This window comes from Anolis sagrei, chromosome 2, assembly GCF_037176765.1.
Source record: "Anolis sagrei isolate rAnoSag1 chromosome 2, rAnoSag1.mat, whole genome shotgun sequence".
Classification (NCBI taxonomy): Eukaryota; Metazoa; Chordata; class Lepidosauria; order Squamata; family Dactyloidae; genus Anolis; species Anolis sagrei.
In genome coordinates this window covers 163,290,792-163,308,263 of record NC_090022.1, presented here as the reverse complement: position 1 = coordinate 163,308,263, position 17,472 = coordinate 163,290,792, and the positions used below count along the sequence as shown (strand labels likewise).

The 17,472-nt window shown below is 42.8% G+C and overlaps 1 protein-coding gene across 1 annotated transcript in view; it reads left to right on the top strand.

Moving 5' to 3' along the window:
* The window catches only part of CNN1 (calponin 1), a 57,341-nt gene that overhangs the window by 33,480 nt on the left and 6,389 nt on the right, over positions 1 to 17,472 (top strand). The window contains exons 2-6 of the mRNA XM_060763573.2: positions 5,714 to 5,835; positions 8,355 to 8,421; positions 10,795 to 10,932; positions 13,967 to 14,077; positions 15,894 to 16,040. Coding sequence (XP_060619556.1) covers positions 5,714 to 5,835; positions 8,355 to 8,421; positions 10,795 to 10,932; positions 13,967 to 14,077; positions 15,894 to 16,040 — 585 coding nt within the window. The remainder of the gene's footprint in view (positions 1 to 5,713; positions 5,836 to 8,354; positions 8,422 to 10,794; positions 10,933 to 13,966; positions 14,078 to 15,893; positions 16,041 to 17,472) is intronic.

Below are 17,472 nucleotides of genomic sequence, written 5' to 3'. Positions count from 1 at the left end.
GATGAACCAACCTGGACACAGCATTTTATTTGAGAACACAGAAATGCTGGACCACTCTCACAACCACTATGTCAGACTACACAGAGAAGCCATTGAAATACACAAGCATGTGGACAATTTCAACAGAAAGGAAGAGACCATGAAAATGAACAAAATCTGGCTACCAGTATTAAAACTCTAAAATTGCAACAGCACAACAACAGAGAGGAAACAAACAAGGACATCTAATCACCTCTCAACAAAAGTTTGCTCCAGGCACTGTCAGGTCATTATATGCTAATCAAGGTGGTCAGTTGAAACATTCACACCTAGCTCCAGCAGACAAGAGTCCTTTGTCCCACCTTGGTCATTCCACAGATATATCAACCCTTTTTCCTAGTTCCAACAGACCTCACTACCTCTGAGGATGCTTGCCATAGATGCAGGCGAAACGTCAGGAGAGAATGCCTCTAGACCATAGCCATATAGCCTGGAAAAAACCTACAACAACCCTATATGTCTTTTGCTTGTGGCAATAAAGCCTCTGTCATTGAGAGGGAGGAATTGATTCTCTGTAGAACAGGACGTGATGAATTTGACTACATTGAAGGCCTTTGTGTTGTTGTTAGGGGACAAAAATGCTGTTAAACTTGGTTTTTAGAATAGCAGGATAGTGAGAAACTAAAAACGAGGACAGTGTGGGGCAGAAGCTTGGAGCTCATGGAAGGGCAGTAGTCCCCAATCTTTGGTCTTCCAGATGTTTTAGACTTCAGCTCCCAGAATTCCTGACAATTGGCCAAGCTAGTTTGGAACGCCTGGAAAACCAAAGCTTGGGAACTTCTGCCCTAGAGGAGCCAATTCCTATCTGATTTTGGAAGTTAAGGAAGGCTTAGTACTTGGTAGACATCTGACAAACATCAGGTGTTATTGGCTATATTACAGAGGGAGGAACTGGCAAAACCATCTCTGAAGATTCCTTGCTTTAAAACCTAGTGAAAGTCATGGGGTCACCATACATTGACAGGTGATTTGAAGGTACATACATACACACTCACAGGCACACATGCAAACAACGGACTATATTGCTCTTTGTTAGTTGCCAGACTGAAGCTGACATAGGTTTCCTGTTACCTGACTGCTCTAAGATCTATATAAATAAAAATGTAATGTTTGTTTGTGGGATTAACAGAACTCAAAAACCAGTGGGCCAATTGACACCAAATTTGGACAGCATACACCTAACAACCCAGTGTATGTCCTTCACTCGAAAAAATTCATTTTGTCATTTGAGAGTTGTAGTTGCTGGGATTTATAGTTCACCTGCAATCAAAGACCATTCGGAACTCCACCAATTATGGCATTGAACCAAATGTGGTATACAGGACTCCCATGACCAACAGAAAACACTAGAAGGGTTTGGTGGGCATTGACCTTGAGTTTGGGAGTTGTAGTTCACCTACATCCAGAGAGCACTGTGGACTATACACCAAACTTGGCACAAATATTCCATATGCCCAAAAATGAACACAGATGGAGTTTGGGGGGAATAGACCTTGACATTTGGGATTTGTAGTTACTGGGATTTATAGTTCACTTACAATCAAAGAACATTCTGAATCCCACAAACAACAGAATTGGGGCAAATTTCCCACACAGAACCCCCATGACCAACAGAAAATACTGAAGGCCATCCACAGAGGCGGCCCTAGGTAATTTTCAACGGTAAGCAAACAGTATTTTGCCCCCCCCCCCCCAAACCAATCACTAATATATATTTTTTGTTCATCATTGAAGTTATGTGTGCCATGTTTGGTTCAATTCCAGCATTGGTGGAGTTCAGAATGCTCTTTGATTGTAGGTGAACTATACATCCCAGTAACTACAACTCGCATATGTCAAGGTCTATTTTCCCCCAAGAGCGCCCATGGGCAACATCAACTATACTGCAAATGCTTACTTTGCATAATGGGTTGAGTTGCCCCTGGCCATCCAGTGCAACTCTCTTCACTAGGGCAAGAAAATGTAATCAGAGCCCTCCCGACAAAGAGCCATCCAGCCATAGATATAGATAGATAGGTATGATTCACACACACACACACAGATATAGCATCATAGATTTGAAAGGGACCCCTAAAGAAGGACTATGATATGTTGCATGTTCCAGAGTAGGCAAACCAGACACTCTCCAAATCAACACTGACAAAGAAACAACAAGAAATACTGTTTACCCACAAGCAGAAAGAAATTACTTACATTAGAATCCAACACTTTCTCATTACTTTATTTTCCAGATCACCGGACTGGGCCACAGCAACACGTGGCAGGGGACGGCTAGTTTAAAATAAAAATAAACCAACAGAAGAGCATAGAAATATTGACATGTCTGTGCAGCAGACGTATCGTAAGGACTTTAGCATCTGGCCTTTTTGGCTGGCAGAGAGCATGGATGTTTCAAAAAGATCACATGCTGTCATGGACTTTTTGCAAGATTATAAAGTCCTCGTAGCCATCGCCTGTCACTCCTGCTGCCTGTTCCCAGGAGACCAGTGAAGCCCAGGATCCATGTGTCAGGGTGAAAAGGGGGGTTGGGGGCAAAGCCCTTAGAAGGCCCTGGTTTGCAAGCACATTTCCTAATAAAGAGGCAAGCTCCAGCCAAGGTTGCTTTTCCCATAAAAACCCAAATTCTAGAGATACGTCATCCTCTCTGCTTGGTTTTAAGTTTCCATTGCCCTTATATTTGCTTAAATATCTTACAAATTAAATGCATGGGTTTACCCCATCAACAATCGCTGTCTGAGTATCATCCAACTATGCTCATACTCCATAGCTCTAGGTTGTTCTCACCTTGCTAATATTACATTCACTTGGGTTTTTTCTCTTGATGAACTACAATATTATAGTCTATAAAAACATGAATTGCCAAAAACTACAAAAAGTTTACATAGAAATGCTTGCAAGACACAGGGATAATCTGAGTGTAAGCTATAAGAAGGAAAGGAGAAGAGGCCTGCCTTGACACCCAGACCTTTTTTTGCCACTGGTTCTGATGTGTGGGTGTTATTGCCTGCACTGCTGTACGTTTTTGAAAGATGCATTCAGTATGATCTCTGTATCTGCAGGACCGGAATGCACAGGTTCATATATATACAAAAATGCAACCTCTAGACATTTTTTAGGTTCTCTAGCATGACTCTGGAGCCTCCGGTGGCACAGTGGGTAAAACCACTGAGCTGCTAAACTTGATGACCAAAAAGACTCAGGTTCGAATCCGGAGAGCGGCATAAGCTTCCGCTGTCAGCCCCAGCTTCTGCCAAACTAGCAGTTTGAAAACATGCAAATGTGAATAGATCAATAGGTACCGCTCTGGTGGAAAGGTAACGGCGGTCCATGCAGTCATGCTGGCCACATGACCGTGGAGGTGTCTACGGACAACGCTGGCTCTTTGGCTTAGAAATGGAGATGAGCACCACTCCCCAGAGTCGGACATGACTGGACTTAATGTCAGGGGAAAACCTTTACCTTTACCTAGCATCACTCTATGGCAGGGGTCTTCAAACATTTTAAGTAGAGGGCCAGTTCATGGTCCATCAGACTGTTAGAGGGCCAGACTATACTTGAACTATACACATTGCACATCTTATTTGTAGTGCAATTTTTTTTGAAAGAACAATAAATTATTTAAAATGAAGAACAATTGTAACCAACATAAACACACCAGTATTTCAATGGGAAGTATGGGTCTGCATTTGACTGATGAGATAGTCAAGTTAATTACTTGACTATCAAGTTGTTGTTGTGTGCCTTCAACAAGTCGTTTCAAACTTAGGGGAACTCTTAATCTAAAGTTTACGGCAGGGGCCAGGTAAATGACCTTGGATGGTCAGATTTGGCCCAGAAGCCTTAGTTTGGGGACCTTTGTTCTATGGCAGGGGTCCTCAAACTAAGGCCCAGGGGCTGGATACAGCCTTCCAAGGTCATTTACCCGGCCCTCGCTCAGGGTCAACCTAAGTCTGAATCTACTTGAGAGCACATAACAACAACAACAATCCTATCTCAGCATCCAAAAGCAGGCCCACAATTCCCATTGAAATACTATTAAATTTATGTTTGTCAAAATTGTTATTAATTTTAATTATTGTATTGTTTTAAAGTGTTTTTTGCACTACAAATAAGGTATGTGCAGTGTGCAAAGGAATTTACTCATGTTTTTTCAAATTATAATCTGGCCCTCCAACAGTTTGAGGGACTGTGACCTGGCCCTTGGTGTAAAAAGTTTGAGGACTGCTCTATGGCATGCTTAAGCCTGAGCACCTTAATGTTAACAGGGCTTGTTGTTATTTGAAGTTTTGTGTACCCACAGGAAGTTGGAAAACTTACTTACTTAGGTGATCCCTAGTTGGACGAGTAGGATAGTCTTCCATGATCAGTATTCTTGTGGATCCGTAGGTGGCTGTGGAGCCCTATTCTTGAGCTGCATCTTCTCCCACCGTGAGGGCATTGGTTTCCAGGTGGAATGCGGTCTCAGTTGGGGTTGGCTTGACGCGCCTTCTTCCTGGCACGTTTCTCTCTTTCATCCTCAATTCGTGCCTCTTCAAATTCTGCAGCACTGCTGGTCACAGCTGACCTCCAGCTGGAGCGCTCAAGGGCCAGGGCTTCCCAGTTCTCAGTGTTTATGCCAGAGTTTTTAAGGTTGGCTTTGAGCCCATTTTTACATCTTTTTTCCTTTCCTCCAACATTCTGTTTTCCGTTCTTGAGTTCGGAGTAGAGCAAGTGCTTTGGGAGACGGTGGTCGGGCATCCGGACAACGTGGCCAGTCCAGTGGAGTTGATGGCGGAGGACCATCACTTCAATGCTGGTGGTCTTTGCTTCTTCCAGCATGCTGACGTTTGTTCACCTGTCTTCCCAAGAGATTTGCAGGATTTTCCAGAGGCAGCACTGATGGAATCGTTCCAGGAGTTGCATGTGACATGTGTAGACAGTCCACATCTCACAGGCATATAGTAGGGTTGGGAGGACAATAGCTTTATAAACAAGCACCTTGGTATCCCTACGGATGTCCCGGTCCTCAAACACTCTCTGCTTCATTCAGAAAAATGCTGTGCTCACAGAGCTCAGGCGGTGTTGTATTTTGGTGTCGATGTTGACTTTGGTGGAGAAGTGGCTGCCAAGGTAGCGGAAATGGTCAACATTTTCTCATTGGAAAATTTTCTAGTTGGAAAACATATCCGCTGTGGACATGGGAGTTGTACTGTATATATCCTACAGCAGTGTTTCTCAAACTGTGTTCCTTCAGAAATCCCAACCAGCTTATCTGCTGTTAGGAATTGTGGGGACTGAAGTCCAAAACATCTGGAGGAGCACAGTTTGAGAAACACTGTTCTACAGAATCAAGTTCAAACAATACATTTAACCATTAGAAAATTACCTTAGGAAGGAGTCTGTGTATTCAGTTTTAGAGAAATAAGCAAGTTCAACACAGGATAAGTATTAATAGACATAAGATTGTTAGGCAATATGGTGTGGAACAAGAGTCATTTCTTTGAAAAGTGGCTGGACATGGTGTGTCAACTTTTAAGTGGAAAATGATGCATTATCTTTTGTGGACAGGTTGATTCTAGGTTCAAACTCAAACGGCAGTGCATCAAAAGAGCTGTGGGTGTTATGTGCTACACTAGTGGCGGGATACTTGTTGAGTTTTTGATGTAATTTAAAAATATTATGTTCTTCTCTACAGCTAGCGCAAAAATATGACCCCCAGAGGGAGCATGAACTGCGGGTATGGATCGAGGAAGTGACGGGGAGGCGCATTGGAGAAAACTTCATGGAAAGTCTGAAAGATGGAGTCATCCTGTGCGAGTAAGGAGCCCGAGGGCGGAGGTCTTTGCCGGAAGAGGGTGGGCAAAGGAAATCCAACAACAGTGAAAATCTGGCTATGAGTTACAGAACCTTGTTCTTTAATATCTACTCTGTTCAATCCCATTTATTAATAACAACAAGCTGCTATCTCTCAAAACTTACAGGTGTTATCCATGAAAGTCAGATTTTGGGGGGGGGGGGGAGTGTCTAATTCATCTATACTTGCCACAAACTGTTTTGCTTTTCATCTATATCTATTTAATTTCTTGTTTATTTTTGGTCTTTGTAATTGTACAGTGAGTTTCTGTGCTGGCACGGCTGTGCCAGGAGATTTGATCCTTTTTCTTGCACTGTTAGTTTGTTTGAATTTATCTGGGCCATGCATTTTGCAATTGAGTAGCTTTCCCCAGGTTGCAATCATAGGGCCAACAACCTATCAATCATCGTTAGAGCCTTTACTCCTGCCCCTTTCCCCAGGTGTTGGAGGGAAAGGGGGATTTTTAGTTCAGTCTCACAGCTTGGAGCCTAACAGACAGGACGTGTGGACTTTTCTCTCCAACCTGCAAAAAGGCTTCATTTCTGGGGAATTGCTGGGGGGAAAAATACAGCCAGCTTTGCTGGGAAATACAGCTAGCTTTGCTGGGAAATAAAGCCAGCTTTGCTAGGCAAATGGAATGGTTCCACAACCTTCGTGGAAAATCTAAAGGACACCAGCTTGGCAGATCTTACCTTATCTGGTAAGGGATACTCGGGCTATCCATAAAGCAGATTGGAGCCAGGAGTAGGGGCCTCACGACAGTAAGGTAAAGGAAGATTGCCCAATGAAGGGTCAGAAGGTTTCCCCAAGAAAGAAAGGAACAATTTATCAAGTAGTTGCCTGTCCCTTGTTGGTAGATCGAAAAAGTTACTAGTTTTTCAAGATTATAAAGCGTTTAATTCATTTGTCCGAAGATTTAAGCCTTAATAAAGAACTTTGTTGAACTTACTTTGAGCCTCTACAGAACTTTGTGTTGGGAAACCTAAGAGACCCTTTAGCTGAGGCAACCCTGGCGTCCCGTTGGGCATTCAGAAAGCGCGTCCTGTAAACAGACATTATCACAGGCCCAGCACGCAACAGCAGTTTCATTAATCCTTTCCCTACCTATTCACAAATAAAATCTTAGTCTCTTTCCTTGCATTGGGAAAGCTGCGCTCTTTCACGGAGCACATGGTGAGGAATCTGTGGAACAATAAACTACTTTTTCCTAACTTTTTGGCACCTCTCAAAGTACATCAATTCCTTTGGAAGGAAGTATTCCTTAAAGAAACGAAAAAACGTAATAATATATAAAAATACAGAACAACTTTGTGCTGATTGTCCTTGTGGACAACAAGATAAACATGAGCCAACAATGTGATGCGGCAGCTAAAAAAACCAATGGGACTTTGACCTGCATAAATAGGAGTCTAGATACAGGGAAGTCATTCTAGCCCTCTATTCCGCCTTGGTCAGACCACACCTGGAATACTGTGTCCAATTCTGGGCACCGCAATTGAAGGGAGATGTTGCCAAGCTGGAATGTGTCCAGAGGAGGGTGACTAAAATGATCAAAGGTCTGGAGAACAAGCCCTATGAGGAGCGGCTTAAAGAGTTGGGCATGTTTAGCTTGAAGAAGAGAAAGCTGAGAGAAGACATTATAACCATGTATAAATATGTGAGAGGAAGTCATAGAGAAGAGGGAGCAAGCTTGTTTTCTGCTCTCTGGTGACTAGGACACAGAACAATTGCTTAAAACTACAGGAAAGGAGATTCCAATAAACATTAGGAAGAACTTCTTAACTGTGGGAGCTGTTCATCAGTGGAACTCTCTGCCCCGGAGTGTGGTGGAGGCTCCTTCTTTGGAGGCTTTTAAACAGAGGCTGGGTGGCCATCTGTTGGGGTGCTTTGAATGCAATTTTCCTGCTTGACAGGGGGTTGGACTGGATGGCCCAACTCTATGACTCTATGATTCTACTGTCCCATTCTTTTCCAAACGGAAACATTCTTCTGTTTGGAGATCACTTCTGTATAGGAAAAGCACATACAATTGTGCTTAAAACTGAAAGTGCGCCTTCACAGACTGAGAAGATACTGCTTTGTATAGGAAAAACATGAGGTATGATAGATCATTTGAGCAACATATATATGTGAAATATGTGAAACGATATAATAGTCAAGATACTGTAGAATCAGCTTGTTTCTGCTGCTACAGAGATGAGAAAACGGACCGACAGATTCAAATTGCAGGAAAAGATATTCCACCTAAACATGAGGAAGAACTTCCTGGTGAGCAGAGATGTTTGACAATAGAATTTGAGTGCGGTGGAGACTTTTTCCCTTAAGATTTTTAACATGCTGGATGGCCATCTGTCAGGAGTGCTTTGATTGGGTGTTCCTGAATGGCAGAATGGATTGAACTGGATGGCCCTGGATGTTTCTTCCAACTCTTCTATATAAGACACTTGGAGATGAACTTCCTTCACCCATTTCTCTCTTTCAGGCTTATCAACAAACTCCAACCTGGATCGGTGAGGAAGGTGAATGAGTCCACACAGAACTGGCACCGGGTGAGTTCTCTTCACTCCCCATCCCCTTTTTCCTTTGCATCATAAGCCTAAAAAATGTATAATTCAATCCCACGGCAAGTCCCAGAAGGTATGAAATGAATACTTCTATAGGGAAATAAGGATCCAACAAAATTATTTTTCTCTCCGAGCTCTAAACACGTTTTGCCCTTTTGCGCATAAATCCTGGAAGTTCTAATCTAGTGGTTCTCAACCTTCCTCATGCTGTGACCCCTTAATACAATTCCTCATGTTGTGGTGACCCCCAACCATAAAATCATTTTCCTTCCTACTTCATAACTGTCATTTTGCTTCTGCTATCAGTCGTAAATATCTGATATGCAGGATGTATTTTCATTCACTGGACCAAATTTGCCACAAATACCCTATACGCACAGATTTGAATACTGATGGGGTTGGGGGGAGTTGATTTTGTCATTTGGGAGTTGTAGTTGCAGGGATTTGTAGTTCACCTACAATCAAAGAGCATTCTGAACCCCACCAATGATGGAATCGAACCAATCTTGGCACACAGAACTCCCACGACCAACAGAAAATACTGGAAGGGTTTGGTGGACATTAACCTTGAGTTTTGGAGGTGTAGTTCGCCTACATCCAGAGAGCACTGTAGATTCAAACAATGATGGATCTGGACCAAACTTGGCACTAATACTCAATATGCCCAAATTTGAACACTGGCGGAGTTTGGGGAAAATAGACCTTGATATTTTGGGAGTTGTAGTTGCTGGGATTTATAGTTCACCTACAATCAAAGAGCGTTCTGAACCCCACCAAGGATAGAATTGGGCCAAACTTCCCACATAGAACCCCCATTACCAACAAAAAAAATACTGTGTTTTCTGGTGGTCTTTAGTGACCCCTCTGACACTCCTTCATGACCCCCTCCAGGGGTCCCAACCCCCAGGTTGAGAAACACTGTTCTAATCCCATGTGGTAGAAGCTGTGCTCTTCAGTCCTTCCACCTTTAACTCGGCCTAAAAACCCATTCCAGCAAATCCATCCAAAATGAAATAAAGGTTTGTGGAAGCACAGCGCAGGAGGGAGTCTTCCTTTTTTTTTTAACCAGTGTTGACACATAAACACACATGTACACACCATAACTATCTATTTGTCACTAGTAATATTTAATAATATTTATTTATGTGTATAGTTTATTGCATGTTCGGGCATTGAATGTTTGCCGTATATATGTTGTGCTCTGCCATGAGTCCCCTTCAGGGTGAGAAAGGCGGAATATAAATGTTATAAATAGATAGATAGATAGATAGATAGATAGATAGATAGATAGGTTGTTGTAGGATTTTCAGGCTATGTGGCCATGTACTAGAGGCATTCTCTCCTGACGTTTCGCCTGCCTCTATGGCAAGCATCTATGGCAAGCATAGGACCTCACAACCTCTGAGGATGCTTGCCATAGATGCAGGCGCAACGTCAGGAGAGAATGCCTCTAGGACATGGCCATATAACCTGAAAAAACCTACAACAACCCAGTGATTCCGGCCATGAAAGCCTTTGACAATACAAATAAATAAATAAATCCCAATGGGATTTTTGGCCTGCGTCAATAGGAGCATAGTGTCTAGATCCAGGGAAGTCATACTACCCCTCTATTCTGCTTTGGTTAGACCACACCTGGAATATTGTGTCCATTTCTGGGCACCACAATTGAAGAGAGATATTGACAAGCTGGAATGTGTCCAGAGGAGGGCAACTAAAATGATCAAGGGTCTGGAGAACACGCCCTATGAGGAGCAGCTTAAGGAGCTGGGCATGTTTAGCCTGAAGAAGAGAAGGCTGAGAGGAGATATGATAGCCATGTATAAATATGTGAGAGGAAGCCACAGGGAGGAGGGAGCAAGCTTGTTTTCTGCTTCCTTGGAGACTAGGACGCGGAACAATGGCTTCAAACTACCAGAGAGGAGATTCCATCTGAACATGAGGAAGAACTTCCTGACTGTGAGAGCCGTTCAGCAGTGGAACTCTCTGCCCTGGAGTGTGTTGGAGGCTCCTTCTTTGGAAGCTTTTAAACAGAGGCTGGATGGCCATCTGTCGGGGGTGATTTGAATGCAATATTCCTGCTTCTTGGCAGGGGGTTGGACTGGATGGCCCATGAGGTCTCTTCCAACTCTTTGATTCTATGATTCTATGAAATAATAGCAATGCATCGCATTAATAAAAAAAATCACCAGAAATAAAGCACTTTTCAATTCTGGCATTATTATTATTATTATTATTATTATTATTATTATTATTATTATTTGGATAGCTCTAATAGGAAGCTTTTACCTGGGTTACCTGAAAAAATGAGAGCAAATAGAGTCCAAAGACAGTTCATTGGCCTCTCCTCTTTTGCAGCTGGAGAACATTGGCAACTTCATTAAGGCCATCACGAAATATGGAGTGAAGCCCCATGACATCTTCGAAGCCAATGACCTCTTTGAGAACACCAACCACACTCAGGTCCAGTCTACTCTCATCGCCCTGGCTAGCATGGTAAGCAGCTTGCGATCTCAAAGGCGGAGTATCCGAGTACTATTATTAATACTTAGAATGTACTAAGTGTATTGGAACTGCTTCAGAAACATAACCTTCACAATCTTTACAAGTAATGCTTTCAGCTTTGCCCTTACATTGCAAACAGTGCAGCTGCAAAAGGTTCAGATTCAAGAAGAGTTTTAGATTCAAATTTCACTGAATTCATAGGGAGGCCCATGGACGTTCTGATCTTGATCTCAATCTCTTTCAAGGCCAGACCTACATCACAGTCTTGCTGAAAGGATAACATGAGAAGGCAGAACGCCAAGTAAGCTGGCCTGAAAGGAGGGATAGAAATATCAACTAATCAATGCAGAACAAAATGGGGCTAAGGTCAGAGAATTATAGCTTTCTTGAAGTCTTTTTAGAGAGTTCAGGGCTCAAGACAGAAAAGTAACTTAGCTCATATTTTTCACTGCTGCCACCAATTAGTGATAATGTAATATAAGTCTGGTAGCATACTATTATCCCTATGTTGTTTGACATCTACATGAAGCCGTTGGGGGAGATCATCCGGATTTCTGGGGTGCTGTGTCATCTGTACGGAGATGATGTCCAACTCTGCCACTTCTTCCCACCTGCTACTAAGTCCTGAACCAGTGCTTGGCCGCTGTAACGGACTGGATGAGGGCGAATGAATTGAAACTTAATCCAGACAAGACAGATGTCCTCCTGGTCAGTCGCAAGGCTGAACAGGGCATAGGGTTACAGCCTGATTCAGGTTACACTCCCCTTGAAGGCACAGGTTCACAGCTTGGGAATGATCCTGGACTCATCGCTGAGCCTAGAACCCCAGGTTTCAGCAGTGGCCAGTGGAGCTTTTGCACAGTTAAAACTTGTGCACCAGCTGTGACCGTACTTCGGGAAGTCTGGCTTGGCCATGGTGGTCCACGCTCTGGTTACATCTTGAATAGACTACTGCAATGCACTCTACATGGGGTTGCCTCTGAAGACTGTTCAGAAGCTCCAACTAGTCCAATGCTCGGCAGCCAGGTTGCTCACAGGAGCTGGGTACAGGGAGTACACAACCCCCGTTACACCAGCTCCACTGGCTGCCAATTAGCTTCCGAGCACAATTCAAAGTGCTGGTTTTAACCTACAAATTCCTATTCGGCTTGGGCCCAGTTTACCTGTCCGAACATATATTCCCCTATAAACCATTGAGGACTTTAAGATCTTCCCGAGAGGCCCTGCTCTCAGTCCCACCACCTTCACAGGCGCATTTGATGGGGATGAGAAATGGGGCCTTCTCTGTGGTGGTCCTCCAGCTATGGAACTCTCTTCTCGGCGAGATTAGGTCTGCTCCCTCTCTCCTGTCATTCAGGAAGCAGCACGGCTGGTGGGGATGAGAGACAGGGCCTTCTCAGTGGTGGCCTCTCGGCTGTGGAACGCCCTTCCTACAGATAATAGATTGGCCCCCTCCCTACTAGCATTTCGGAGGAAAGTGAAGACCTGGTTGTTCGAGCAGACATTTGATTAGGCAGTGTAATGAATATAGGAATACGGAATAACGGATGATGAGATTGGATCTTGATTCTACTGATGAGATGCTAATGAGATGTTATATTGATGCTTAATTGTTTACTAGGTTATTGTTTTAACTGTCCCTGAACAGTTTTTATGATGTTAAGCATTGCATTTTTGCTGTTGTTAACCACTTTGAGTCGCCTAAGGGCTGAGAAAAGCGGTATACAAATGAAGTAAATAACAAATAAATAAAATCCTGGCTGTGGAGTCAGGCATTTGCAGATTGACGGATGATTCAATACAGACTAAGAGTTATTTGGCCATGACATTTTGGACCAAGTTGGATGTTGTTTTAGTGTGATGAATTGTTTTTATATGTATTTTAGAATTTATTTATTGTATGTTGTTTTATGATACTATTTATTGTATAGCTTTGAATTTTGCTGTTAGCCGTTCTGAGTCCCTCTACTAAGGTAGAGAAGAACGGGATACAAAAATTATAAATAAATAAATATCCAGTCCATGTCAGCATTTTTCCACCTTATGTTTGGGGCAATGTAATTCTTTAATTTCCAGTTCTGCTTGATATATGTCCTTAGTCTAAGTTTCTCTCTCACACAAGACAGTTTTACAACCAGGCTTCTATGGGTTCTCTAGATCCATAGGTTCTGCCATCTGATTTGAATGCAATATTCCTGCTTCTTGGCAGGGGGTTGGACTGGATGGCCCATGAGGTCTCTTCCAACTCTTTGATTCTATGATTCTAGGGGGTGAGCAGGATAAATCCCCACCCCAATATATTAGGTTTAATTTCAGCCCAGAATCTGTCCTAGAATTTGTTTTGAGCATCAACTCTAAGCCAGGGAATATGTGGAGGATTGTGCCTCCAAATACTCACATACCCTTTTCCATTGGGCAGGGAAAGTCTGAATTAATCTATGTTCTTACTGTTTCTACTGCTTCTAAAATGCTCCCATGCTTCTCTCTTCTCCTCCTAAATTCCCCTCCTTGTTTACTTCCATTGGTATAAACTGAGTTTTACATTAACTGAGTTAACTTTGCAGTAGGGGGAAGAAAGGGGGGGGGGGTGCTGCCACTAGGCTCAGATAAAAGGAAAAGTTGTAGCCTCTCGTCACATGTGTTCTTCTGCATTAATAACTTTTCTCGTTTTGATTGCACTATGATATGGCTTTATTGGTGACACGTTGAGTGCATGCCTTCACATAATGTCTTACCTTGGCCAGTTTCATACCATTGCCATTTCCCATTCCCTTAGAAAAAGTCACAAGGTTTCTAGAGCAAATGGCACCTTTCATTCTGTGGAGAGCATTTTTCAGAGTTGAACTCTGAGCCCAAGTTACAGTTCTACAACAAGGTCTGAGAAGGGAAGTCACCTGTTGCTCTCAGCTTGAGAACACAGGCAAATTGTGCTCCGCAGGAAAAGTCAAGCTGCCTTTTTATGCACAAGATCCAGAGAGTAGGGAACCCCTTTTACATTTGAACTTTGTTTCTTTCCCTGGCACAGGCCAAGACAAAAGGCAATAAGGTGAACATAGGAGTGAAATACGCTGAAAAACAGCAACGAAAATTCCAACCAGAGAAACTGAAAGAAGGCCGGAACATCATTGGGCTGCAGGTGTGTGGTTTGATCTTTGAATCCTTCATATGATTTATTTATTGATCATGTCAGGAGCGAACCAAACCAGTTGTATTGCATTAAAAAACAGACAAACAAACAAAACACAAAATTTGCAGACTTGGTATTCTATTAAATGTCCTTTGACCAGTATCTGGCCACTTGTAGTGCCTCTGGTGTTGCTGCAAGAAGGTCCTCCATTGTGCATGTGGTGGGTCTCAGGTTGCATTGCAGTAGGTGGTCTGTGGTTTGCTCTTCTCCACACTCACATGTTGTGGATTCCACTTTGTAGCCCCATTTCTTAAGGTTGGCTCTGCATCTCGTGGTGCCAGAGTGCAGTCTGTTCAGCGCCTTCCAAGTCACCCAGGTTTCTGTGTGCCCAGTGGGGAGTTTCTCATTTGGTATCAGCCATTGATTGAGGTTCTGGGTTTGAGCCTGCCACTTTTGGACTCTTGCTTGCTGAGGTGTTCCAGCGAGTGACTCTGTAGATCTTAGAAAACTATTTCTTGATTTAAGTCATTGGCGTGCTGGCTGATACCCAAACAGGGGGTGGGCCGGAGATGTCACTGCCTTGGTCCTTTCACTATTGGTTGCTACTCCCCAGCGGATGTCAGGTGGTGCAATAGTGGCTAAACAGTGTAATTTCTCCAGTGGTGTAGGGCACAGACACCCCGTGATAATGCAGCATGTCTCATTAAGAGCTACATCCACTGTTTTAGCGTGGCGAGATGTCTTTTATTTTTTATTTTACAGCTTTTATATTCTGCCCTTCTCACCCTGCAGGGGACTCAGGGCGGATTACAGTGTACACATATATGGCAAACATTCAATGCCAATTTTTGGACATACAAACATATATAGACATACACAGGGGCTATTTAACTTTTTTCTGGCCGCCAGGGAAGCTGTCATTTTCATCATCCATCTGCGACGCTGATAAAGAGCACTTCTGCATTCCCCACATGCTTCCCTGCTGGAATGCTTTGCTGGAGTCTTCTTTATGGCCTCATAAATCATTTAATTTAGCCTCCCCACACTTTTAAGGTGGTACCTAATTTTCCTACTTGACAGATGCTACTGTCTTTCGGGTTGCAAAGGTCGACAACAGGCTACACACAATTGATTGGAAACCCACTCCAACCCAGGCTGGCTTCGAACTCATGACCTTTTGGTCAGAGTGATCTTAATGCAGCTGACACTCAGCCAGCTGCGCCACAATCCCGGTGTATATGCATATATGTGTGTATATATGTGTGTTTGTGTATATGTATATATGTGGTTTTGCGCATGCGTTGTAATGTATTTTGGGGTTGTTGTTTTTTTGCTTTTTAAGTCCCTTCTGCTGTCTTTTTCAGTGTTTTTATGAGTGATGATAACTCGTTGGCCTGATAAGTGTATTGTGTCCAAATTTGGTGCCAATTTGTCCAGTGGTTTTTGAGTTATGTTAATCCCACAAATGAACATTACATTTTTATTTATATAGATATTATTCCTACTGTATGGAAGATATTAGACTATATACTGCCATCTGGTGACACGACATGATACTACCCTTTCTCAAAGATAATGAAAGTGGAAGTTTAGGAAGCATCAACAAAGCCAACTTAATTCAGAAGAGCAACCTGCCTGCAGCATTACAAAAGGGGGGGGGGGGGGATTGGGTAACAGAAATGTAACATTTATAAATAAGGAACTGTTCAAATATTAGGGTATGGTGGCGTTTTCCATCCGCAAGTATCAGAGGGAGATCTAACAGCCAAAAAGACACAGGATAAAGTTGAAATGAACGTTCTCATTGTCAACATTGTATTCACAGATGGGCACCAACAAGTTTGCCAGCCAACAGGGCATGACAGCATATGGCACACGTCGGCACCTCTATGATCCAAAACTGGGCACAGATCAGCCTCTAGATCAAGCCACAATCAGTCTACAGATGGGAACCAACAAAGGAGCCAGCCAGGTAAGAAAGAGGAATGGAGAAAATGTGCTATTAGAGAATAGTTAGTGCTCAAGCTAGAGAGGGAAAAACATTTAATGCAAAACTTGTCATGTGAGGAGCCAGCTCCATTATTTAATACTAGCTGTCCCCTGCCACGCGTTGCTGTGGCCCAGTCTGGTGATCTGGAAAATAAAGTAATGAGAAAGTGTTGGTTTCTAATATATGTAATTCCTTTATGCTTGTGAGTAAACAGTATTTCTTGTTGTTTCTTTGTCAGTGTTGATGTGGAGAGTGTCTGGTTTGCCTACTCTGGAATATGCAACATATCATAGTCCTTCTTTAAGGGTCTCTTTCAAATCTATGATACTATATCTGTGTGTGTGAGAGAGAACCATATCTATCTATCTATATTTATGACTGGATGGCTCTTTGTCAGGAGGGTTCTGATTACATTTTCTTGCCCTGGTGAAGAGAATTGGACTGGATGTCCTTAAGTATTTTCTGTTGGTCATGGGGGTTGTATGTTGGAAGTTTGCCCCATTTCTGTTGTTTTTGGGTTTCAGAATGCTCTTTAATTGTAGTGAACTATAAACCCCAGTAACTACAAATCCCAAACGTCAAGGTCTATTTCCTCCAAACTCCATCTGTGTTCATATTTACACATATGCAATTTTTGTGTCAAGTTTGGTCCAGATCCATCATTGTTTGAGTCCATAGTTATCTCGGGATGTAGGCGAACTACAACTCCCAAACTCAAGGTCAATGCTCACCAAACCCTCCTGGTGTGTTCTGTTGGTCACGGAAGTCCTGTATGCCATGTTTGGTTGAATTCCATCATTGGTGGAGTTCAGAATGCTCTTTGATTGTAGCTGAACTATAAATCCCAGCAACTACAACTCCCAAATGTCAAGGTCTATTTCCCTTAAACTCCATCTGTGTTCATATTTGGGCATATGGAATATTCGTGCCAAGTTTGGTCCAGATCCCTCATTGTTTGAGTCCACAGTGCTCTCTGAATGTGGGTGAACTATAATTCCCAAACTCAAGATCAATGTCCACCAAACCCTTCCAGTTTTTTTCTGTTGGTCATGGGAGCCCTGTGTGCTAAGTTTGGACCAATTCCATCATTGGTGGAGTTCAGAATGCTCTTTGATTGTAGGTGAACTATACATCCCAGCCACGACAATTCCCAAATGACAAAATCAATTTTTTGAGTGGAGGACATACATTGGGTTGTTAGGTGTCTTGTGTCCAAATTTGGTGTCAATTCCCCCAGTGGTTTTTGAGTTCTGATGGTATCACAAACGAACATTACATTTTTATTTATATAGATTCTGCATGATTCAGTTTTCTTGTCTTGACCAAAGCCTCCAAATGTCATAATCTTTTGGGGGGAAGACATATTTTACCATCTGTTTTCATCCCAACTTTGTAACAATAAGAAAAGTCCATC